The sequence below is a fragment of the Culex pipiens genome, chromosome 3 (assembly GCF_016801865.2).
Source record: "Culex pipiens pallens isolate TS chromosome 3, TS_CPP_V2, whole genome shotgun sequence".
Taxonomy (NCBI): Eukaryota; Metazoa; Arthropoda; class Insecta; order Diptera; family Culicidae; genus Culex; species Culex pipiens.
In genome coordinates, this window is record NC_068939.1 from 93,051,112 (window position 1) to 93,078,029 (window position 26,918).

At 39.7% G+C, this 26,918-nt stretch overlaps 2 protein-coding genes across 2 annotated transcripts in view; both read right to left on the reverse strand.

Annotated features, from left to right (window-relative positions):
- Positions 1-17,192, reverse strand: part of LOC120413411 (cadherin-23) — a 28,445-nt gene extending 11,253 nt beyond the window's left edge. The window contains exon 1 of the mRNA XM_039574216.2: positions 16,152-17,192. Coding sequence (XP_039430150.1) covers positions 16,152-16,368 — 217 coding nt within the window. The 5' untranslated portion in view covers positions 16,369-17,192. The remainder of the gene's footprint in view (positions 1-16,151) is intronic.
- A 4,423-nt stretch (positions 17,193-21,615) lies between these two features.
- Positions 21,616-26,741, reverse strand: LOC120413427 (mucin-2-like). Its single transcript, XM_039574238.2, has 2 exons — positions 26,448-26,741; positions 21,616-22,960 (listed from the first exon to the last, which is right to left on the reverse strand). The coding sequence occupies exons 1-2, from the start codon at positions 26,451-26,453 to the stop codon at positions 21,833-21,835; spliced, it is 1,134 nt and encodes a 377-aa protein (XP_039430172.1). The 5' UTR covers positions 26,454-26,741; the 3' UTR covers positions 21,616-21,832.
- Positions 26,742-26,918: the final 177 nt, after the last annotated feature.

The following is a 26,918-nucleotide window of genomic DNA, read 5'->3' on the forward strand; positions in this document are numbered from 1 at the left end:
TCTTCGCATTAATGTTTCAAGCTGAGAAAAACACAAGGCAAATATAGAGACAAAACATAAATGCTTGAAAAAAATCTATAGGTGAGACAAAAGAATTTTATTCTATTTTCATCAAATTTGCCGATTCTCGCTATATGAAAACAAATTATTTTACAAAACTTTTGACTTTTTACTTTTGATAGAAACTTTCTTGCTCACTTCACTCACAAGCGTTATAATAATTACAAATATAAACAAACAAACATAGAGCGTTATATTAATTGCTTCTACACGGAGTAAAATCAGTTTCCAAAATCGTGATACCATGGAGTTTGAACACTTTGTTCGTGGTTCCAAATATCATCGATATCCTGACCGAGCCACGTAGACCAGTGGTAACGCTTCCGCATCGTAAGCGGTAGATCGGGGTTCAAATCCCGACTCGGACCAACACAACTGGTGATCTTTTTCCTTATGGATTCGATTGCTTAGTAAAGGGAAGGTAGTGTATCGTCACAAACTGGACCTTATCAAGACACCTTAGGAAGACAACCTATGGAATGTTAACATTAACCTTAACATGTTAACATTAAGTTGATTAATAAACTGTCACTTAATCCGTTTTGTAAATGCTGGCCCCGATACTCTTCACGGGTGTTCCCCTCAGGAACAGGGAAAGATTTACTTTACTTTACATTTACTTCCAAGTATCATAAACGATTGTTCACGATTTTGGGAACTGATTTTTCTCCGGGTAGTTAAAAGCAGTTTTTTATATGCTGTAATCGGATGTCAAAGTGTTGACAAGCCAACATTAGGTGCTGCACCAGGTTCCTATTGAGGTTATCGGTGCACCTTAGTAACGTCATGATTCGAATTCCCGGACGCTTCGAAACCCGGACACTTCATCTTGTTTTATCAATTATTAGGATATAAGTTCACATTATGAATTTCAAAACTGTGTTATATGATGAATTCCAACATCAACTTTTATTTAAAGTTTATTTGAACGCTGTAGTTAATGCAAAAACAATAAAATACAATAAAATTATGAGTTTACCAAAAATGCGAAACATTTCACTTGAAATATTTCATAGGCGTTCGATGCACCGGGAAGGCAAAGCAGAAATTTATGGTTTCGATTTTCTTAAATTCTAGCAAATTTTTATATAAAATATCAATTGTTTTGATGTTAACAACTTATTTGAGACCTAAAGAATGCCTTTCACTAACATTTCAGGCCAAATTTGTGCGATTCATAAGTAAAATCGAGTGTCCGGAATTCGAAGCAAAAGTGTCCGGATTTCGAATCAGCTTTTATCAGTGTCCGGGATTCGAAGCACAACAAGTCATTTTAATTTTAAAATTCTGATGAAAAATTGTTAGAAAAGACATATTTTGCATGCATTTTCTTGAAAGTGACTGTTTCTACTACATCCTGATGATATTTCTACATTTCCAACTTATTACATGATTTTTTGCCAGCTATAACAAAAATGATATGCTACTAAGTGTCCGGATTTCAAATCATGACGTTATACACCCAAAGGAAAAATATATCTCAAAATCTGCAACAGTGGATTTGCTGCAGAAAATGTCACATTTTATAACATTTTTTGCAGCAAGCCCGTAGATCATTTTTGCCCGCGTGTAAACATTTCAGCGATCTGCAGTTCTCACCAACACATATAAGGCTGGCCCGACCCCGAGCAACACCCCAAAGAGAAGAATATGTTGGTGCTCTTTCACTCACATTTCGTCAAGCGTCCGCGGTGGTAGCGTGTCGGATCAACAACCAAGAAGTTGGTGGTTCAATCCTCGTTCTGTCAAGGTTTTTTTTTTGTGAAATACAACCAAAAAGCCGTCGGTAATGTCGATAATTGTCGGTAACGGGCAAAAATGTCATACCCCTATATCGCAAAAAATGCATGAGGACAGTTTTCATGCAGATTTTGATATACTTTCATGCCGCCATGCATCACAATCATGCGACCGCCGTTTGGGTGTAGCAATGTTTTCAAATATAATATCATAAATATCATTCAAACATATTTAAAAAAAAAATCAACTCAGTTATGACGACGTATTGTTCACACCAAAGCCGTTGCATAACTGCGTTAAACGCCACTTAGTGTTCTAAAGCATTGAACTGAGTCAAGGCCGCGCTCCTTTCCAATGGTCTTTTTCATTTTGTTCAACTTGACTGAAGCTGTATAGATCCAACCCATTGTGAGATAGCTCTGGACCCGACTCAGCTCTCAATCATCAAAAAGCCTCACCTCGCTCGACCATACCTACTCACTGTCAGTCAGGCTGAATGTCATGAGAAACTAGTTCACTGGAGCACATGTTTTATGGTGCATACTCACAACACACACTCCAGACAAGTTGCATTTCGGAGTAAAAATGAAAGTGCACTTTTTTTTATCTTGCATTCTGCAGCTGCCTCTCAGTAGACACACCCATTCATTACGGTTCATAATTATGTGACCAAAGCGTCGAGCATCAACGTTTCTTCTTAAAACACACACGCCGTAGAGGGTGGCTCACGAGACTTCACCGACCGGCAGTGGTTTACGCGCGCCAACAACCCGAGAAGACTCAAATTTGCTCCCACGGCACGTTTTTGCCTTCTTTTTCTAATGTGGACAAATTAAGTTTGGATTTATGACGTTTCGTGTGGTTCACGTACATGCTGTTAATTAATGATTGTTAGATAATTGTTTACTTTGTCCAGTTTAGTTAGTCAAGAATTGTTTCAAAGGTCAATGGCAACAAGATTTGTTCTTTTTTATTGAAATAATAAAGATTTTTTTTTAAATTGGTCGTGAAACACACAAGCATAACACTTAAGTGGCTAAACATATCCATAGTCTGCTGATCGCAGATCTGAGATACCCAAATTAGCTCGTAATTTTTGATTCACCGATACATGCCATAACTACCCAAGCGGCTAGTTAGAGTAAAACCATTAAAACTACGTTTATGCAAGACATTGTGTAAAACTATCGCATCACAAACGATTTGGCCAACTCAAAGCACAAGAAAAGCTACTTTTCTTCCAATTTCCCCACTCGATCTTCAGCTTTATTGTATGGCGTCCATAGAAAATTAACGACTATTTCCATAAACGTTCATCGATTTTCCCAGCCACTTACACACAAACTGACGTTTCCTACATCTCTTTGGCGGTTCGTGGGTTGTGCATCTTGCGAAATAAAGGCACCACCAATTCACCACCACCCCAAAGTCAAAGTCCCCTATCAACCAAACAACGTCGGCATCTCGCAGGTGAAAGCGACGAACCTGAACTCTTCTAATGATCTCCGCAAACGGCCACCACAGCCAACATGGCCACTATATTTTGGGCGTAGTCAAATGTTGAAAGCGCCCGCTAAATAAATATCACCGACCGACAGCCAGTGGCGTTTGTGTTTTTGGTCAATTGACCCAGTTCCCGCCAGCTGATGCCGATCGGAAGCCGTTGGCCGCGCAGCTGCAGGTTATGGACGAATTTTGGCTCGCAAGTTCAATAACCACCAGTAGCGGTCGTGCTTTCATCTTGGTGGTTATCTTGAGGATGGTTAAAACTGACCGGGGTGAATGCCGCTTGGCAGCCAAGGTTGGCAAAAAATTGCATGAGATCATAAAACCCTTAACCAAGAAACATTTTTTTAAATAAGTTAACCCTCTACAACCCAACCCCACCTTTAGACGGGCATCGATCTGAAAATTTGCCAAAAAATAATTTCTCAACCAATTTTTGATCTTTAAAAAGCATTGCACAGTGGTCCGAAACCGAAATCTAGCGTGACAAAATTGATAGCGGCCACACGTTAAGATTTAGAGCTTTGGTGTCTTCGGTACAAATGATCAGGGTCAATAGGGGCATCTTTGGGTATGGTGGACATTAGGGTGGTCCAAATTTTAGGGTGGTTCAGAATTTTTATTTTGGCGGGATGACGAGATAGCGCTTTGGTGTCTTGAGAAAAGTTGTAAGGAACACCATTCTGAGCAACTTTGCTGAAGGGCACAAAACTCTATCTTCAAACGGGAAGTTTCTAGAGCCATTTTTGTAATTTAGGTTGAGGTGTTCATGAAAAAAATAGTTTTTTTTTAATTTATCAACTCAGGCTTATGTCGTAGCGAGTTGGTGTCTTCTAGACATTTGAAGAGCTGGTCAAAACACACATTTATCTTCCAAGAGACCAAAAATCGGACCTTTTAAACGCCATTTTGAAATGTCAATAACTCGAAAAGGTGGTGGAGTTTGACCTCGCTCTTAGTAGCATCTGAAAGTACACATTATAGAGTACATTTGCTGAAAATATCTCGGAGGTCTTTTTTGTTAAACTCATTTAATCTTAATTTGAGAATGAGCATTTTTAAATCGTTAACTTTTGATAGAATTGACCAAATTAGATTTCCATGAAGAAAAATGTTCATTTTGACAAGCTCTACAATTGTCTAGAAGGGCCCAAAAATGTACAAAATGATCTAGTGGTTGTAAAAGAAGAAACAAGTTTTTACTGAAATATTTCAGGAATAAATTTAATTATTTTGTTGATTCCTGAAATATTTCAGCTAAAACTTGTTTCTTCTTTTACCACCACTAGATCATTTTGTACATTTTTGGGCCCTTCTAGACAATTGTACTACCCCTGATCGCATAAATGTCCCATATGCATTTTCATCGATTTCGAGTTATTGATGCAGTTAGGTTCAAAATTGTGTGCACTTTCAAAAGAGCCTATAACATCCAGTATTTTGTTCCAGAAATCAGGAGGAAATTCAGTTTTATCGTGAAAACTTAACACTTAGCCTTATGCATGGGACAAACTTCAAATGCGTTTTTCTCAGCTTGCTGTTTTTGCATATGGGACATTTATGCGAACATGGGCAGTGTAGAGCTTGTCAAAATGAACATTTTTGTTCTTGAAAAACGAATTTTGGCCAATTCTATCAAAAGTTATGGGCAAAAAACGATTTAAAAATGCTCATTTTTAAATTAAGATTAAATGAGTTTAACAAAAAAGACCTCCGAGATATTTTCAGCAAATGTACTCAAGAATGTGTACTTTCAGATGCTACTAAGAGCGAGGTCAAACTCCACCACCTTTTCGAGTTATTGACATTTCAAAATGGCGTTTAAAAGGTCCGATTTTTGGTCTCTTGGAAGATAAATGTGTGTTTTGACCAGCTCTTCAAATGTCTAGAAGACACCAACTCGCTACGACATAAGCCTGAGTTGATAAATTAAAAAAAAAACTATTTTTTTCATGAACACCTCAACCTAAATTACAAAAATGGCTCTAGAAACTTCCCGTTTGAAGATAGAGTTTTGTGCCCTTCAGCAAAGTTGCTCAGAATGGTGTTCCTTACAACTTTTCTCAAGACACCAAAGCGCTATCTCGTCATCCCGCCAAAATAAAAATTCTGAACCACCCTAAAATTTGGACCACCCTAATGTCCACCATACCCAAAGATGCCTCTATTGACCCTGATCATTTGTACCGAAGACACCAAAGCTCTAAATCTTAACGTGTGGCCGCTATCAATTTTGTCACGCTAGATTTCGGTTTCGGACCACTGTGCATTGGAAAGAAGAAATCGTGAAATTTTAGAAAATTTCATGGTTGGAAGTTTAACTTGTTTTATGTGACTTTGCCAATGTTTCCTGAAAACGGGAAAAATATTTTTTTTGATTTTTTTTTGCAGTACAGGATTAAAGTAAACTAAAATCGAGATGGGGAGTCAGGGCCAAGGCCAGTGATTTTTTAAATCGGAGTCTTCTTTTAAAACTGTCATAAAGCGAGAGAATGAGGATATGGGAAATTCAATGTTCTTTTCGAATCTGCAATAACCCAGAGAGGTATTTTTTTCATTTATAACAAATATTTTCATAATAAAATTACATGTTTTGTTACCTTTTTTAGAGTGTACAAATGTTATGCAAAGTTGTAGGACAAACGGCTTTGCATGTATTCTTCACGAGTTATCAGAATTTTAACTGTTCAACTTTATACTACTCATTTTTAGTGGTGAAAACAGCACTTGTATCGGAAATAAATATTTTTCGATTTTATTATTTGTTGTGAATTAAAGGGAACCATCTTGTGAAAATGACAGGAAAAGTAAGTAGTTTCACAACGGAGTTGCAAAAATAAGTTTTTCTAAGTGTCACCTAATCAGCCCTCATTTATCAACTAACGATATCTATTGGTTCGATTGGAAACAGAGATAAAAAGTGAAACTTTTTTGAAGTTTTCTGCTTTTTGCATTATTATTTTTTCGGATCAAGCCTTTTATTTTAAAAGGAATGAAAAAAAATTGTAAGGGGCATTTTTAATTTTGGGCTGATTTATACATTTCTGTATTATTTTAATTGGAAAGAGCAAAAAATGTCATTACCAATAGTTTTCGAGGTATATAAACAAATTAGGGATTTTAGGTGACAGTGATTAAAACTTATTTTGTCCAATTTGAAGCTATTATTTCAGCAATCAGCAGTCCAATCATTAAAGTCTTATAACAAATTGCAGGGAATTAAATTTAGCATCTTAAAGTAAATTTTTTTCAATGGTCATTTGTTTAATTTTTGAAGGATCATTTGTTCAATATTTCCTAAAACTATCATTGAAAAAAATATATAACCCCGATCCCCTAAACACCCGGACATTTTTAAGTTTACCCCATAAAAAATTATGCAAAATCAAATATTGAAAAGAAAAATCTTTAATTTTGAAATTATGTTTTTTTTAATTATTTAATTTTTGATATTTCAAATTGTAGGGGAGAGTCGGGAGACTTGATCCTTTTTTTTTTGTATCGCAATAACTCTTTCAATTTCTCATAAAACTATGAACTTTTTGCATGAATTGAAAGCTTAAACATTCAACTATGTTTGGCTGATAAGGGTATTTCATCAGATGAACTCTTCGCATCATGCCAAGCGTTTTAAAAAAAATATTTTCAACCGCCATTTTCAAAACGTTAGGGGTAACTTGATCCCCCTTTCAACATTTTAAAGAAACCTTAAGCAAAATGTTTCTTATTAATCCAAACTTTTAATTTTCTATAAGTTACAGCAATTTCATATAAACACTATACGTTTGTGTTCAAAATATAACAAGTTTAGTATTTAAAATAGCATAGCATAGCATTGGTGTTTACCCGTAGTTGCTACTCTGTTATTGACCAGGATCTCCAAGAATTGCTCCGTGGACCACAGATGAAGAGTAGGAACCAACCATCACCACTTCGCAACATTCAAATGTCCCTATCATGCTAGCCAATCACAGCGCCGGCCACGACCAGTGGTAAGACACGGGGAAGTGGAGAGGATTTTTAGTCCGATACTTGAGTGATGAAGACCGCTAAATCGGCTGCGTCTTCGACAAAGTATCACGTGCGGTTTGAAGGTGTTAGTAAGATGGGTGTGAAGCCAGGATTCACCGTGGTAAGTGATGCGGCCGGTCAAATCTATTTATAGTTCTAAATTCTTTGTATGTTCTTGGATTCATTTTGGAAGTTTTCTAATTCGGTTCACCAAGCTTTTTGTGGTGAATTCTGGTCGTGTTGAAAGTTCAATATTCGCCCAACAATTATGCAACCAGTAAGTGTCCTTGAATTCACCTAGCATTCAATATTGCATTTCCTGTTCTTAGGTTCACAGATTCCAATCTAGTTTCTTGGATTCTTATAGCATTCTTAATCCTTCTAGTCAACTAAGCCTCGATGGTCTGGTGGTTAGCATCTTTGTCTGCTGACCCAAAGGACGGGGGATCGAACCCCGCCGCGAAACAAATAATTTTTCGTTCATATTCAAGTGTTCAGAATTCCTTCTTTCCATAATTTCTCGATAGGAGCAGATGGGAATCGAACCCAGAACCATCCGCTTACAAAGCGAACAGCGTAACCATTCAACCACGCCTACCTCTATAACAAGTTTTAGTATTTAAAATGTAAAAAAAACTTAAAATATTCTTTTTTAGACCAAAATTGAGCATGTTTATAAAAGCTGGTAATTTTTGTTTACAAAACTTTTGAAAAATTGTTCAAACTTCAGTAAGTTATGTACAACTATACTAAAGGAAACTATGTACGAAAACCCAGCCCAATTAATTCATCTTGAGGCTGATTCCAGTGACTGTAAAAATGCAGGGATCAAGTCTCCCTAAACGCACTTTTTTAAATAATTGATTGTAAAAATATGTAACCAGTGGGTGTGTTGTGGGAGAATTCCGGTGACACAGAGGCAGGGGAGTGCGTGTGTTCGTGGATAGTGAGACGAGTCGGTTTATGTCTCCCGTGTACGGACGCAGCCATTTCCGTACTAAAGCGCCTATAAAGAGGAGCAGTTCTGCTAGCCACCACCAGAGGGCCGAGGATCAACGAATGGGCGGCCATTGGGGGTGGCGAAACTGATGATGATGATGGGCGGGTTTTCCAGGATTCGCCGGATCAGAGGTTCGCGGGATGAGGCCCGGATTTTCATCGGCCATTTGCCCGGTGTATTGAAGTGCGATAAGTCGCGAAAGCCGTCGTAGCTTCGACTACAGCTCGACGGAGTGTTGTGAAGTGCCAGTGCCAGGAAGCGGTCAAAGGACTTCACGGAGGACAGAGGAGACTGGGAGAAGCGAGAACTCCAGGAACTCCAGGTAATTCCCCGCGAACCCTCCAACAACCTTGATCCGTGCCGCGAGTGACTAGACCAGAGAGGACCGCCATTACAATCCTCCCCCCCCTCATCTCATCCACAGAACCCCTTAGTCTAGGAATTAAGTTCGTGTAGCTTCGCTACGCAACATCCTATCCCAACATTCGGTCGTGGTTCCATCCAACATCCGTGACCCCGAGCGTCACCGTTTACCGTCGCCAATTGCGTTATCGACGACCAGCGACTAGCCGACATCGCTAGATCGTCTGCGTCCTCCATTTTGGAACCCTCCGAACCACAAGCCACCCAGAGAACCACCTGGTTCCGAAAGACCTGTCCCACGACTCAAACCCAGCGCCGGAAACCGGGCAATTCCCACGGAACTTCGGTGACGTGGAAGCTCGAGTCCGTCACCATACTCGAGGGCGCGGGGGACAGGCACACGAAGGGGACAGCGAAGTCTGCAGCAGCAACCACAACGACGCCGGGACGCCGGCGAGTTCAACGTCCACCCCCAGGCCAGCAAGCAGCAGAACGAGACGGCCGGAGGTCGGTTCCGGAGATCCGGAAGCAGAGCAGCGGCAGGCGTAGCTGAGGGGCCCCACATCAGCAGAAGATCCACCCACGGTATCCAGGAAGAATCAGGTCGAGGTAGGAGGTAGCCTGTAAGGAAGTGGGATAGTGGGAAAGGATAGGAGGTCAGGTAGAAGAGGAAGCCGGTGTAATAAAGTGACGTCAGAGAATAAACCGAGGAGTTTATCTTGAAGCGACACATTGTGTTTTCCTGCCTCGTGAGCATGAGCGCATGCCGACCCTTGAGAGAAATTGGGAGTCATTTGGACCTCCCACAACCCTCACTGAGTTTTATGCTTCGATGCCCTTGCCTGGTAGCATGTAACTCTAAGGCCGCGCAAGACATTAGTTACAAATAGTATGGCAATAAATTTAACGTTAAATGCGTAAGGGCTTCCTAGTTGATAAGTTAACCAAACAATTCATATATGAAAATATTTTATTTGAATAAATTTTTAGTGTATACTATACTGCCCATAATTGAAAATTCGGCTATTATGCCAAATCAAGTATTCCGAGAAAAACGCGTTTTAGTGTTTGTCACAAAATCTCCGTCAAGGCATTTTCCCATAAGAGTGGCATATTAGCCGTTTGGTTTTTCGCATCGGCAGCCAAGTCTAAACACTATATTAGTGAAATTCAAGTTCCAGGAGATGCGTTGGAACATCCTCTACCACCTGGTGCTAATATCTCGTTTTTGCCAAAAGTGGATATTAGCCGTTTTTTCAATGGTGGGCAGTATACATATCAAAATAAAGACAAAAGATCTCTTGGAGGTTTTTTTTGCAGCACTTTTTAGAAAAATGTATGTAACTCATTCTAAACATTTTTTAAATTTTTTTCTCTGTTTTCTGCATTGAGTTTAAGTCAGTTTCGCACAACTTTCTAGAACCAAGCTAATTGTTTTACCCACATGCTGCCGAGATACAGGCTTGGGATCAAGTGTCCCCGGGGATCAAGTCTCCCCACTCTTTTCAAATTATAATTTGAATACGAAAAATTGGGTCGGAATTTACCAACAAATTAGAGATATGAAATATTATAAAATTTGTTTGGTTCAAAATACGTTTAACCATGAAGTTTTTTAATTTCAAATGCCCAGAAATTCACAAATATGAACGACCAACATAGGCCAGCAGCGTTCAGCCCAAGTCACAATTTCGTCGTGTCTTTTCTCATCTCCATAAAGTAATATGTTTGCTGGTAGCACCAAGTTGGTGGTATGGGTGAGCGAGCGAGTGAATGGACCCTGGCCGGCTGCCGCATGGTTCCTCAAAAATTTGATCCGTGAAAGTGAATCTTTTGAGTCTTTGGTGCTCTGGCTTGGCTTTGGTCATGAAACTTGTCTTTCTGGTATGAGAAATTTGACCGCGGGGAAATCTCACCGGCTGTTGTTGTTGGTGGCGGAGATGACGCGTCCGGCTTTGTTTGTTTGCCAATGTGAGAAGCTGTTTTATTTTGGGAATTTTAGAAAACTTTTTTTCCGAATTATTGCTTTGTTCGGAATGGAAACAATGGAACATGTTGTTGGGAGATAATTATCTGTTATGTGGAATTTAAATTAAAATCAGTGATTTAAATTGAATGTCGTGCTGAGAATAAGATCATTTTTTTTGTCATTCATATTTTTAATGATCTGAAACCATTGGAATGACCATGTGACTTGAGAGCTTAAGTTTAATGCAGGTTTGCAATTATATACCGGCGGAATTCCACAAATTTGTTTATTTTTTATTAATTTGACATTCATTACACACAGTACTTATTAGTATTAAATCAAAACATAGATGGTTATTTAAATTAAAGCTATTTTTTTTAAACCAAGCATTATGAGCTAGATTGGCATGAGTTTGAACGCCCATGTTTTAAGTACAAATGAAGTTATTCAGACAACAACAAAAAACAAAACGAATCAAACTGTTAGCCCGTTCAGGGCTGAAATCGAACTCAAATTCCAATGGAGAGAGCTCAACATCCAATATAAATACTTGAATTGTAAACAAGGAAGCGAGCGGAACCAAAACAAAACATGGAAACATCCAACAACATCACCGCCGCTACTTCAGCTGGGGCTTACCGTTTCCACTTGGTCCCTTTGCAGAGAGCCTTGTGTTTCTTTACTCGTCTCTCGACCTTTCGGAACCTCTTTGACTCCAAAGCTCACACCTTGCTTGGTAACTCTGTTGTGATGATATTCACACAACCGACGGAAATCTCTCTCGAAATATGTTTAAAGTGTGAGTCATGAGTTAAATCTGTTGAAAAAGGTTTTATGATCCATGGAGAAGTGAGTTAAAAGAAGACGTTCTGGCAAAAAAATTGGGCCTGACTTCTGACAATTTTCTTAAGTACATACATAACTTGAGACAGGGTTGCCAGATCTTCAAACATTTAAATTTGTTTGAAGGTCTCTTGATAACCAACGATAGGTCGGATGATGGAGCGGGATACAGTTTTCATACAGATTAGTGAGATCCGACATAAATATACATAAATCCCAAGTAGCAAAAAGTTTCAAGCAGTTTGGACCGCGACAGGATAAAACTCTCTCCAAAAACGCTTCCAAACTTTTTAACACTGGAACGCCCAACGCATGTCCAACTTACACGGACGCCCAAGCCTCCCAAAAAAGGTGGAACGGTAGCTTCAACTCGCTGGTTCTCGGGCATTACTCAACCAATCGGGACGATTCTTGTTTCCAGTGATTTGTTAGAATGTCTAGATGATCCTAAAATTTTGCAGAACTTGATTTAAACAAATCTGTAATTTTTGCGACCAAAAACATCGTTCTACCTTTTTTTAAACGACTACCTCCGCGGAATTTTTGGCGATTTCTTTTTTACACGCGAAAAAAAAAGTTGGAACGGTGTTTTTGATCGCAAAAATTACAGATTTGATCAAATTAAGTTCTGCAAAGTTCTAGAATTATCAAGACATCCTAACAAATCACTGGAAAGAAGAATCATCTTGATTGGTTGAATTATGCCCGAGAATCAGCGAGTTGAAGTTACCGTTCCAACTTTTTTGGAGCCTTGGGCGTTGGAATGTTAAGAAGGTTTGAAAAGAATGTTTTTCTGCCACGGTTCAAACTGCTATGCTGTAGCTATCTTGAAGAGCTCTTGTAGAATTCCTGAATTTTTTTGCTACTCAGTATGGTTGCCAGATATATGAAAAAACATATTTTTATGCATAACTTTTGAACTACTTATCAAAACTACACACAATTTGAAACTTGATGAATGGGACCCTAAATCGAGTCGAATGCCACTGGTTATATTTGTTCAGTTAGTCAATATGTACACATGAAGGTAGGTCTACGAAGTTCTTATAAATAGTTAATTTTTCGAGCAGGCTCAGTGAAGAAGGCAACTTAGGTCGTGTGAAACTCCTCATCGCTTCAAATGACTCTTTTTCAAACACTTTTCAAAGAGGTACGATCCATAACGACACTTAGCTTAAAACCTCATTCAAACTTCGTTAGGATCGACCAGAGTGGAATTGAACGCGCTAAGTACCCCACGTCTGAACCTGAACCATATGCGTGTGTTGTGCATTGCACCGAAATATCTCAAATTCACATCTTGGTGGCCTTTCAGGGTGCGGAAATTTGTGTGCACGGACCGTGGTGTGGTGTTTATTTCCCAAGCGCTTCAGCTTCAAACAGGTGAACGCGCTTCGTTTAGCATGAAATCTTTCCATTGCGTCATATTATTACCTACTACCACACTTGGGCTTGCAAAGCTCTCAAGGAGAGGGTTTTGCGGTTTTATTTTCGCTGCAGTTTCTATCACTTCGTTAAGGTTTCGACTAGCATCTCTGGTGTGTTATTTCGTTTCTTGATTCGTTCTAATATCAAATTAGCTTAAACCACCATCGTTGCGATGCCAATTGTAGCAATTGGGAAATGGGTTTGAATGAAGCATCAGTTAGCTATATCTGGGGCAATTAAACTGTTTGGAGTAAATCCATAAGATTGGGTTTGAATGTATCAAAATATTGAATGCAGAAAACATTTTAGTGCTCAATTACTTTTTGCGCAGGCTTGTAAGTATGTTGTCATTCAAAAGACTATTTACAATATATGTGAATCTCGAGCGAACGTCAGTCAAATAAATTTTGAGTAAGGTGGAAGAAATTTTCTATTTAAAAACAGAAAATTACTAAAAATTTACTACTTAGTGAGAAAGTTCTTGTCTCAGTATAGAAGCTTATGCAAAAGTTCAAAGCCAGCAGTTCTTTCCTCAGTATGATCTAAGTCAATACGTGAGTTATTAGGCAAACATAATGGATTATCTTGATTACGGTTATGAGGGTAGTTTCAAGTAGATTCGTTAACGTGTTGGTTCGATTCGAATTACATTTTTATTGATTTTTAAAACTTACTGAAAAGCAACGAATAAATTTATGCATTTTTGTCTTGTAATTTACAATGACAATAAATTGAAAACGAAACATTTCGACGCTGTCGTGCTATCTTGTCGCACGTCGCTGTTTGACCTTAAATAAACAAAAAAAGAGCACACAATGTCAGCAACAACAAACATGTTTTGTTTGGTTTACCATTCTGTGCATTGTCCCGAAGTTTGGATGCATTTGTTTGCCGGAGTTCCGAGTTATAATTACAAATGTTTACGGTAGTCGGGCTTGTACGTGTGTCAAACGTGTTCTGACCTGAAATCCCTTTGACCAGTTGTCACACCAATTTTCAGGGTGGGTCAAGACGACAAGATTGAAACTTGTTTCATCAGAAAAGTGACAAAAATGCTCGGAGTTTTTTCGGTGTTTTGCCTTCCTCACTGAGGTAAGGCTATAATCCTGCTCTAAAAATGAACTTTTTATTAAAAGCTCGAAGACCCACCTTCATGTATACTTATCTACTCAGAATCTAAAACTGAACAAATGTCTGTGTGTGTGTATGTGTGTGTGTATGTATGTATGTGACCAAAATTCTCACTGAGTTTTCTCAGCACTGGCTGAACCGATTTTGATCAAATCGGTTGCATTCGACTTGGTTCATGGTCCCATACATCGCTATTGAATTGTTTGAAGTTTCGATTACTAGTTCAAAAGTTATGTATAAAAATGTGTTTTCACATATATCCGGATCTCATTTATATGCATGTTAACGATGTCCGGATCCATCATCCGACCCATCGTTGGTTAGGTAATCGAGAGACCTTTCCAACGAGTCCACAAAATTTAAGATCTGGCAACCCTGTCTCGAGTTATGACCACTTAAGTGATATTTATGTACTTTTTTGAAGCCGGATCTCACTTAAATGTATGTAAACGATGTCCGGATCCATCATCCGACACATCGTTGGTTAGGTAATCAAAAACCCTTTCCAACGAGTCCACAACATTGAAGATCTGGCAACCCTGTCTCGAGTTATGATCAATTAAGTGATATTTATATACATTTTTGAAACCGGATCTCAATTAAATGTATGTAAACGTTGTCCGGATCCATCATCCGACCCATCGTTGGTTAGGTAATCGAGAGACCTTTCTAACGAGTCCAAAACATTGAAGATCTGGCAGCCCTGTCTCGAGTTATGACCACTTAAGTGATATTTATGTACTTTTTTGAAGCCGGATCTCACTTAAATGTATGTAAACGATGACCGGATCCATCATCCGACCCATCGTTGGTAAGGTAATCGAAAACCCTTTCCAACGAGTCCACAACATGGATGATCTGGCAACCCTGTTCCGAGTTATGACCACTTAAATGATATTTATGTACTTTTTTGAAGCCGGATCTCACTTAAATGTATGTAAACGATGACCGGATCCATCATCCGACCCATCGTTGGTTAGGTAATCGAAAACCCTTTCCAACGAGTCCACAACATGGATGATCTGGCAACCCTGTTCCGAGTTATCACCACTTAAATTATATCTGTGTACTTATTTTTCTGGATCTAAAAAAAATAGCTAGCAAACCACTTATATTAAAAATGAGGAAGGCGTCAACCACATAGGTGGATCAATTTTTTTTTTTAATATCTCAGAATTGCAATCGAATTTTGGGATCTGTGAAGGTCAAAAGGTGAGGCATTGTGAGCTGCTCAAAATGGCGTTCTCAAATCAATTTGGCCCAAAATGCACGTGTGACAAGTTACCTTGACAACGACGATATGTAGTGTAATTTTTAATTGGTAATATTTGCAAAATCTATTCATAAGTTAACCCTTAATAAGAAAAAATACAATTTTCAACAACAGGTCGAAATAATTCGACATTCTGATACACCCTTACCAAAAATCATGATTTTTTGAGTTCCAAATCCCACTTTTCATACGATTTTTTGAGTTCAGGTACTACAACCATAAAAATGGTTATATGGGTTGAACTGAAAAAATCGTATGAAAAGTGGGATTTGGAACTCAAAAAATCATGATTTTTGGTAAAGGTGTAGCATAAATTTGGAACGATCTTCCACAATCTATACAGTGGACGCAATTTTCCACTGACCTCGGATCGAGTTCAGTGTTCACAAATTGAATGCACGATGATGATACTACACTCTACACCGAAAACAATCCTCGCAGCGCTACGAGGTGTCTGGCGGAACAAGATCCTCACTTGATGCAATTATTACCCCCTTTGAGTCTTTGTTTCCAATCGTTCCATTATTACATTATTCTCTTCCGAAGGTCGGTACTCAGCGGACCATAGCCGAAAGAGCTCTACTCAGTGGTGGCGCAAAAGTGGCTCTTGCTCTCGAGGAGAAACAGAGGAAGAAGAAGTTCCCTCCTTATATGTGGGAAGCAAAAGTTGAAAAACCGGAGCTAGAAGGAAAGAAGCGGATGAATAACTTGCTAGCCTTCTTGCGCGAAAGGAATCGAACCGAAACGAACGAACCTACTGAATAGCAGGGTGTGTGTGCGTAAGTTGCAGGTGTAAGGGGTTAGGGTGAAACCAAAAGTGAACTCACCTCTCAGCTGGTACACGACGCTACCGACTGGAGTGTTCTCCGGTAGGCTGAACCGAGACATGTCGCCGGAGCTGGGGATAAAGTGCGGCGTTCGGTTGATGATCTGACATTCAACGCACGCCACAAGAATCAACGTGCAGAGTACGGTCACCGAAACCAGTTGTCCGATCGACATCCTCCTCGCAGTCGTTGTTTCTTTCAGCCGTACTGCCGCCATTACTTGCAAAGTGGCTTAGCGGATGCTGTGGCTTCCGACGATGGTTTATTCACTACTTGCTGGTTGTGCGGTTTCCTTCAAACGTCGTTTCTCAAACAAATGGTGATCAATACACCGTCACATACACACAAACACCAGGGGACACTTTCATGCACGGTGAGAGGAAATCGAGCTGGCTAACCCAGGGTGACCTCTCCTAAGCCATTTTTTTGTGTATGCCTAGTGCTGCTGGTTGAGCGTTTTCTTACAACCCCCTGCCATTGACCAGAGCTGTACGACGAAGTGACTCTCTTGGACACCAACACGAACGCAAATTCTCGGACACCAGTTTACGTTGCACAATCTTCTTTTTTGCTGCTTTTGAACACGGATTCGAGACCCTTGAATCACCACGTCTCAACTGAGATCATCACTTGACACTTTCCAGCTGAATGACAAGTTGCACACATCACACATCACGGAATCAGGATCAAGGACGCTCAGCCGTCCTGTAGAAAGTGCCCAAAATCCGCAACCAATTCAGGCCAGCACGAAATACCTCAAACACATTCCTTCACAGCTGCCTAAAGACCCCAAAGAAAGCTTCGAGACTTGCCCTCTTCACCACATCTCTGTCGATTGGTTCCGCGAGGAACCCACGTACAAGACGACGAATACGGCGACCAAGTCGTAACACGAGAAAAAAAAATCTTTCTTTTCTTTCTCTTCTGGGCAGCGTTTTCTTCTGCAGTCCCTTGAAGCTGTTGAACGCGACCAAAGACCACGAACCCCGAACTAACCGGCACAGACACGTCTTATCGCGGTAAAGGTTTCTCACGGATTGACTCCGGTCGTGGACGGCCAGGCTGACTTAAGGTGAGTGTGAGCGGCTTGCGCGAGAGAATCCAACAGGTAAACTTTGCTCGCAACGTTAATGTAAACTTGAGTGGTGTTTTGTTTTGGTCTGCGCGGCGCGACAAGACGTGCCGAATTGTGGATGTTTGAGATGGTTCAACGGTGGAGTTCGAGTTGGGTCCGGTGGTGTTGATAGTGGCCCGGAGTGAATCGATCTCTGCGATCGCACGTTGAGCGTTGAGCGGGGTTTGGAAAGGTATCTCACTCTCGCGCCGTTGAGTTGAGTCAGTGGATGCTGCGAACACGTGAGGGAGATTTGTTTATGGCTTGTTAGATTAAGCGATTGATAGACATTTTTACATGTAATCACATTTTTATATAGAACCCTATAAAAACGGCTATTAGCTCTACTGGGGTCAACTTTGGATGTGTTTTTTACTAACATTTCCTATATTTGAGGAAAAAAAGGTATGCAGTAATTTTTGTAGTGCCCAGACTATGCCTCTATGCTTCTTTTTACAATTTTAATGATAATGGTGCCATTCTATAGCAGAAAATGTGAAAAACAAGCAAAACATTGAAAAAAAGACTGTAAAAACATGTAATAATTAGATAGGCAAAATGTAATGATAGGAGGTCTCTAAGGCAATACGGATATGATCCGGGGTCAAAATCCACGATCTCTTGTTTGTTATGGCGGTCTAGATCTTAACTCTACGGAAATAGATATTGACCTAGGACAACCCAACATATCATCAAAGCAGTCTACCATACTCTTTGAAGCAAAAGGAATATAATCCGGGGTCTAAATCCAGCTTGTAATGGCGGTAAACACTTCTGGAAGTCTCGGGATGTATGTGGGAGTTCACGCAATTCACGCAAAACGCCCAGAAATAAAAAAAAAATCTTTTTAATCTTTATTCCAACATTAAAGCAAAATGATTATCCACTAGGGTGACAAGAAAAATTGAAAATTTCGGAAAATCGCAAGAGATACCCCCTGGATCGATTCTTTAGGCAAAAACAAGTAACTGTGCCAATTTTGAGCCAAATCGGTTAAGGCTAAGGGGTCGCTTTTCATCGTTGAAGTTTATATGGGGAAAATCGCAAAAATGTATGGGGAAAAACATCGCTTCCGGATTTTTGCAGCAGGTGGCGCAGGTCTCGCCCAAAATTGTCCAAGTGTGAGATTCTTGTAGGAAATTTAATTACCTACAACTTTGTAGAAGGGTGCGAGTTGATCCTGATGAGTTATTAGCAATGCGATGAAAAGAAATCGGCTTATATACTTGAAAGTATACAAGGGGTATATAGGAAGTATATAAGAAAATATTTTTTTCTAGAAAAATCATCAAAAATCAGGATCAACTCGGATCGTTTTGCACCCTTCGACAAAGTTGTAGGGAATTAAATTTCCTACAAGAATCTCACACTTGGACAATTTTGGGTGAGACCTGCGCCACCTAGCAGAAAATTACTGAAACGATGTTTCTCCCCATACATTTTCGTGATTTTCCCCATATAAACTTCAACGATGAAAAGCGACCCCTTAGCCTTAACCGACTTGGCTCAAAATTGGCACAGATACTTATTTTTACATTAGGAATCGATTCAGAGGGTATCTCTGATGTCGTTCTTTTTATTGTCACCCTATTATCCACTCATAACAAAAATATCTTCTTTGTTTTTTTATTTCTTGTTTTCATCAACAAAAGTGAGCAATTTCTTGAGAATCAAAATTTTTGAGTTACGTAATTAAAGAACACTCCCTAATAGCGTTACCACGCGTTTTTCGGTTGCATAATGGTAGGCGATTTTAGATCTGTTCCGTTTCGTTCGTCTCTTTTATTCGTTACGTGAGATGATCGTATATCATGGTTCTCGTGGTTCTCTGAATCAATGATCTAAATTCCCTAAACTTATGATTTCGTCGTGGTCCATGTTATCTTGTCACACGTCGACTTTGGGCCAAATTAAGTGAGGGACGCCATTTTGTGCAACTTTCAATGCCTCAATGCCTTATACGGCAATGATGGAAGGCATCATTCCAGATCGGCCATTTGGCGGCCATGTTTGTTTTAGAAAAAAATTCAAATCTTGATTCAGAATGTATCAATCAAAAAATGGTTTTCTTTGTTTTGTTTGTAAAAGCATTTTACATATCGTGATTATTTTTTCATATCAATTTATTGTACGATCAGTTCCTAGCTGGACTCGGTCGTTGGAAACGACCGTCCGCTGAACGACCGACGAAATGGGCGGCGGACCAGATGCGGGCATAAAAATATCCAAATCTCTCCCCCCTCACATCGTCTCACCATCCAGCTGCAGCTTTGTTGACAAACAAACGGAGCACGCGGTCGCATGATGGTGGCATCGAGCCAGAATTAGGGTTTTTCATGTGATTTAAAATGAAAGTAGTGAAAGAAAGAAGAAAAATAATATTTTTCCGACTGAATAAAAAATTGGCGAGCATGTTCAAAAAATTATTCCAGACCGGCCCGTGGCTTAATGGCTACGGCTCCCGCCTCATAAGCGGAAGGTTCCGGGTTCGATTCCCGACCGGTCTCCTTGAAATTATTCGACTATAATTGAACTTCGAATATGAACAAAAAACGCATGGAACCAGGTGGGATTCGAACTCACACCTTTGGATTGGTAGTCAGATGCTCTAGCCATTCGACCACCGAGGGGTTGTCACCCCTTGAGTGAATTAATCCGTAGTGGTGAAAAATGTCACAAGGTCATTAACTATATAATACAACAATCCCTTTCCCAACGATTACCCTACACACACCACACACCATATTCTATAAATAACTCGAAGTGGTTGGTACGGTATGTCCCCACTTCTTCTTCTTCCCCTGATGATTCCATGAAATGTGGGTTCCGTTCATAGAGTCTGTCTCTTGCGGTTAATGCAACGCAGTAGGCCGGGCAGCTTTAGTGAGTGTACTACACTTCGGGGTTTCTCGAAAGTACTGCAATCATTAATAATGACAAGAAGGAACTTGAGGCGTAATCTAACCATAAGTTCTTCCCGGATGCTTTCTTTGGACTGGCTGCGCTTGTGTTCGATTAGATTAGATTAGATTAGCATGTTCAAACAATTATTCCTGATGTCGGAGAAGTGATCAAAAACCAAAATTTTAATCCATAACTTTTCTATAAATTGAACTTTTTCAATCCAATTGAGAACCCCTAGGTCTATCCACGACCGTTTCCAATGACCGTGAGAAGATGCCAGAAAATCCAGCTACCAGCTAAATCCACAATACTCATTGACCATCATTGACAGTCATTGCCCCAAAACTGAAGGACACCTTCTACGACCTTAACTCAGGCAACCAAATTCAACCAAACTTCGGGACATTGCACAGAATGGTCAACCAAACAAACCGTGTTTGTTATTGTTTACATTGCGTGCTCTAATTTTTGTATATTCAAGGTTTAAAAACAATAAAACGCGTTTTTCCTCGAACGCAAAAAGCGACGTGCGACAAGATTACGCCAATTTGGTAAGAATTTTCACGATTTTCACTTTGTGATTTTACATTGCGTGGATTAAATGAACTTTATAAGCCTAAGTAGTTTAGCATAGAATTGCTTTGATAAAGTGTTTTAAATATACGAACTTACGAATGCAAATTATGTAGAAGCCTTAGATGTCGTGACTAAGTTATTAACTATCCATTAAGATTATACGCAAAGATGCTCACCATCCAATTTGCCTAAAAGCTCAAGAATTTTCATGAATTTGGTGATGAATTGGTTTACACTTTTTGGTCCACCGCTGCGATCTGCATCTAATTAAGCGTTAAACTGGAAACAACCCTGCATCCGAGTGCTGATTGTTCTGCCGTCCAAGAATCGTTTCGATTCATGGTGTTATTAGCGTGTATAATTGTGTTAAACCAAGTGCCATTTTGCTGCACTTTATGCTGGGTCCACGCGGTTTAAAATGCTCCAATTATTGCTCTGTGAACTTGTCGCTCGTAGGGCAGCCCAAAAAGCGTGGGAATGTGTTTAAAAAATAATAATCATCTTAACAGGCGCGAGGTTCTTTTTGTCTCGTCATCACGAAGTTTTCGTAAGCCCAAACAAAGGTTCGTCACCTTTTGCTGGACGCGTTAAAGTCTTTTGCGACAGTTTTTGGATAAGTGAACAATGCCCGCTGGAAACTTGTTTTGCGAATGAGTTAAGTTTTATTAATTGATGTGGAAAGCGCTTTGATGGTTTGGTGTTTTGAATGTTGTTTAGTTTCAATACGATTATGCTGATTTTCTCTTGTGTTGGTAGAATTAGCAAAATATATAGCATCTGCTAAACTTTATATTTTGAGGATGGTCTATCAAAAGGTTTCTGTGACATTGATTGTCTTGGCATAGTTCTCAATAAGTATGACACAGGAGGTTTTGTTCGATCTAGTATATTATTCGTTCATGATTCTTACAAAAAGGCAAGCTTTACTACGCGTATGTAAAGCTTCCTACATTTAATATTTACAAAACATGAGTGGTACTGGCAGTTTGTTTTTTTCGAAACGTGATTATCTACAAACAAGCGTTAGTGCAGATTCCTGGTATAACCTGGCAAGGCCTGAGGGCTTCACGAAACAAATTGAATTTATTTAGAACAATCTGTTGAACCTCTGCTGTCCCCCGAAGCCACTGAATCCGCCAAATCCGTTGAATCCTCGTCCCTCGGCAGCGGGCAGGTAGGTGTTCTCCGGACCACAGAACGTTTTCGTGACCGCCGGCAGCGTTACGGTGGAATAGATGGTCTGGGCGTCCAGCTGGATTCCGGGCAGCGTGTTGGTGATCGTCCTGGTAATGTACTGAACATCACGCAGGGTCGTGGTGGCAACGTTGTTGACCGTTTGAATTTGGGGTGGAAGGGTTACGGTCGAATAGATGGTCTGGTACTGGGCTGGAGGAGCTGGCAGGGTGACCGTTTGGGTGTTGGTGATGGTTCGGTAAACCGGCGTTGGAGTGGCATTGATGACGGTCGAAACTACGGTCACCGGCGGCTGGGTGATGGTCTGGTATTGGGTTTGAGCGGGCAGCGTTACCGGTGGGATGGTGATCGTGTCACGAATGGTCTGGACAACTGGTGTGGTGGTGGTGATGTAGGAGGTCGTTGTGATGTACTGCGCTGGGAGCTGGACTGTCGAGTAGACGACCTGTGGCGGAAGAGTTACTGGCGGTGCCGTGATGGTAACGACATCTCGGACGGTTTGTACGACCGGGACGGTGGTAGTTTGAAGATAGGTTGAAGTACGGGTGACCGCCGGAAGTGTCACTGTGTTGTAGATGGTTTGCGCTGGCAGGACTTGCGGCGGAAGCGTAACGGTGCTGACATCGCGGACGGTTTGGATGACCGGAGTAGCTTGGATGAGCGTGGTGGTGTACGTGGAAACGATTGGTGGCTGGGTGATCGTACGGTACTCGACACGTGGTGGTTGAGCCGGAGCCGTCACAGTGAACGTGTTGGTTTGGGTCAAAGTTTGGTACACCGGAACGGTTTGCGTGTACGCCGACGTGATGTAGATCGAGGAGTACTCGGTGATGGTCTGCTCATCGCGCTGGTACTGTCCCTGGACAGTCTCCGTGTAGGTGTTGTAGTCGGTAACGGTTTGTGTTACGTAAACCGTTTGAGCAGGGTTGAAGGCACAGCTCGGTTTCGGGTAAAAATATCCCGAAAACTGCTCGGCCCGAGCAACCGCAGCTAGTGCCGTCACCAGTAGTATCGTGAATTTCTGCAAGTGTAAATTGAAAAAATCAACATTAGCGAAAAATGTAGTCGACAAATATGCAAACTCGGAGCGCGCTACTGGACGTAGGCAAATGTATTCGAAGGTCATGGTTCTCAAGTATACCATTTCATTTGAATTTGGGCAAATATCAGCCGGACGAGAATCGAGCGGATTTTGTAATCGATCCGAACAAGATGTTGGATCGCGAAATTTTAATGGTTGCTGTTTTTGTGGAACTAGTTTTGAGTGGCTTTTTTGCGGATCGTGATGACGTTGTTATTGTGAATTGAAAAGTATTTTTTTGTGGAGTTTAAGAAATCTGATACAAAGTCATTTAATGTTTTTTCCCCTTTCTTTGAATGAAATATCGTTTTTCCAATTCAAGATGCTTTAACATGTTTTATTTTCAGGTTTTGATTTTAAAATGTAAATTATTTAGAAAAGATATTATCTATAAAGTTCACTTCAAAACTTTTGAATTATTTTTATGGTAAAAAGTTTTATTATTTTGATGGATGGTTGAAAGAACTAAAAAAGTCGGAAAAATTGGTTCAATAATGCTCAAAATGATAACATAACGATAGACTCTGAAAAATTTGCAGCAGCGTTATTCAGATATTTATTAAAATAATATTCAGGAGAAAGAATCATCACTGTTGTTAACTGACTTTTAATTCAAACTATTTATTCTAAATCAACACGCATTTAAAGATTTTGAAATTTTGGCATTTCGAAATGCCAGGGTTTATTGATGTCATTATTATTTTGACTTTAAGTTGTTTGAATATCATGTTCATTGATGTAATGAACATCCCAGAAGTAATACTTCATCAGTATTTCCTTGTGTATTGTAAAATCAACTCATCAACGTTAACATCACCAATGTGATTGATTGCAAACCACAGCTTTGCGGTACCCCCACGCACCGCAAGATTACCAGATCCTGCTCATCCCAATCAGATCATCAGATTAAACCTGATTCTCGATGAGACATCCGGGGTACGCAAGATGAATGTCGCTAATTTCTCAGATTTCTGCTTAGAACTGCACCTCTGCCTACATTGTTTGAACGTGATCATCTACTTAGAAACACACATCATGATTCGACCAGCGAGCAGCGATATTGAGTTGAAATGGCCATTAAGGGGGGATTTTCACAGCTTCTTCGACGGAACTCATCACCCGGGGCGTGATGTGGGTGTGAAGAGTGACAAATTATTGCTGTTCGTTACCATATCTAGCTGAATGAGTTTTGTTCACTTCATTCTTCAGTGGGACTCGAGGTACAAATCCAGGGGCAAGGTTGATTACATCGTGAAGGGTTAAGGTTAGATTTGCTTTTAGTGACTTCATGCAGAAGAGATTACTGCATTATTTAGGAATCGTATGTGAAAATCATTTTTTTATTGCTTGAAATTGTTTAAATTTAAACTTAACTGAAATATTTTTTAACCACATCATTTGTATTTGATTAAAAAAAATATTTACCTCAATTTAAGATTTTCCGATAAACGTCATATTTTTATTCGACTAAGATAAACTACGGAAACAGTATTATAGTTTATTAACAGAGAATAATGCTGAGGAATCTTCAGTTTTTCTTCAGCAAAGCAAATGATTGTTTTGAGATTAGGAAAATAAAGATATCCTACATTTTGGCAATCTTTATGCAATAATAAACATTTATTTAAGAGATAATTTAAAGTGAAATTTGCTGACCTTTCCGTTGAAAATATTTTAATGCATTTTTTTTTATTGTTATTCTAATTAAGAAATCTAAATCTATCTTTAAAGAAATTTACAACGTCTTTTACTGTCGCTGTTCGCATAAATGTCCCATATGCAAAAATAGCAAGCTGAAAAAAAAAACAGGAATTCCTCCGGTTTTGTAGAATAAAACCTGCATAGTTTACTCAAAGTGACGAAAATGCATATGGGACATTTATGCGAACATGGACAGTTTAATGTTATAAGAAAAATACACGTAAATGTATTTTTTGGTAAAGCAGTGCATTCACTTGTATTAATAAAAACTAACTTAATCCACCTATGTGGTTGGTGCCTTCCTCACTCTTTACAAACAGTGGGTGCCATGATGGGACACACACATTTGAACACAAATTTCATCTATTTTTTTAGATCCAGAATAAAAAAGTACACAAATATCACTTAAGTTGCCATAACTTGAGGCAGGGTTGCCAGAACTTCAATGTTTTGGACTCGTTGAAAAGGTCTTCCAATTGCCTAATCAACGATGTGTCGGATGATGATACATTTAAGTGATATCCGGATATTTGTGAAAACACATTTTATACATAACTTTTGAACTACTTATTAAAACTTCAAATAATTCAATAGCGATGTATGGGACCCTAATCCGAATCGAATGCGAGAAAACAGAGTAACAATTTTGGTGTTCAGATTTCGATTCTGAGTCGTTATGTATACATGAAGGTGGGTCTACGACGTTTAAAAAAAAATATATTTTCCGAGCAGGATTTTGGCCTGACTCCAGGTGAGGAAGGCAAAATATTGAATTTTTGATGTCATGATGATGATGTCTGCAATTCCGTGATTGCTACACCCAAAGTTAAAGAACGAGGGGATAGTCCTCACGAAAAGAAACGTGAGGAAAGTGCTATATTGCGAGAGTATAGTCCTCTCGCGTGTTCATTCGTTCATTGGAACAGTTCATCCTATGAGTGGCTTATATGGACAAACGACCGCCATTTAGTCACCGAACCATGGTGGCCCATACGGCAAAGGCACGGTTCAATATGCCGAAGGTCTTGGGTTCGAGTCTCGGTACCGGTACTTTTTTTTTGATAGATGAACTTTTTTGGAAAATGAACCATGAGTAAAGTACTCTCGGTAATTTCGGGATTTATCCTCTCCGTCCGCACACAGTACCATTTTACTACCGAATCGTGCTCTTTATCCTCTCGTATGCCGATGCCCAGTTCTGGGTGTAAGAGTATAATTTATTACAAATGTTCAAATACGTTATTTGTACTAAGCTGTTAATTTTAATATGTTTTCATATTTGAATCAACTTCTTTATTCTTTATTCTTAATTTATTTTGCTACAAACGATTTTTTTTTCAAGAGTAAATTGGAGTTTGAGATTTATACAATTTTTTCTTTACTATTTTTAATAAATATGTTGTAACATTTGTTAATGAATTAAAGGAGTTTGAATATCACAAATGAACTTCACAAATCAAATTGTTAATCACAAGAACAAACTCAATTGATTTTTAGACTGTAGAACCCATTGGTTGCATAAAGTCCGCATTACAGCTTCTTTGAGTTATCTTCAAATACCTAACATAATTCCAAGAACGATCGATCGTTACGAAATCCAACACGTGATCTTCTCTGTAACACTAGATCCCACAAAGTTCCTCATTTTCCATGTGCCACCATGTGCCTTCCGATATATCCTTTCCTCACTAGCAGAACACGATACCCAGTTCACACTTCCACTCACCATCATTGCACACCGCTGCTGGATGTTCTAGTTCTTGGGTTTCACTTCTCGTTCGATTGCGGATTCACTTTCAGTCCAAGGACGATCGTAATTACGCAATTGAGTAACCACGTTTTATCACACTTTTGCTTTCTTGTTCCACCTGCTGCAAGTGTTTTTTTCCTTTTCTTGCGAAGATCCGCGAATATCACTGGACTGCGAAACACCCCCGCTCTGGCCGCCCACTATCGGAACTCGACACCGAACTGTAGAATTCTACCCAACTGTCACCGGCGAACTAAGTTGCTCGTTATGACCGGTGGTCTTATTTATATCTAATTGGTCAAGAAGCATCATGGAGCTGCGCCAACTACAGAGAAGACAGCAGTTTTAGCCCAAGACATACGAGATGATGCTCTGTTGGGGCTGGACATCTCCATCATCGTCATCATCTGTGAGCGTCGGCTTAAGCCAGTTGGAGATTTATTCACT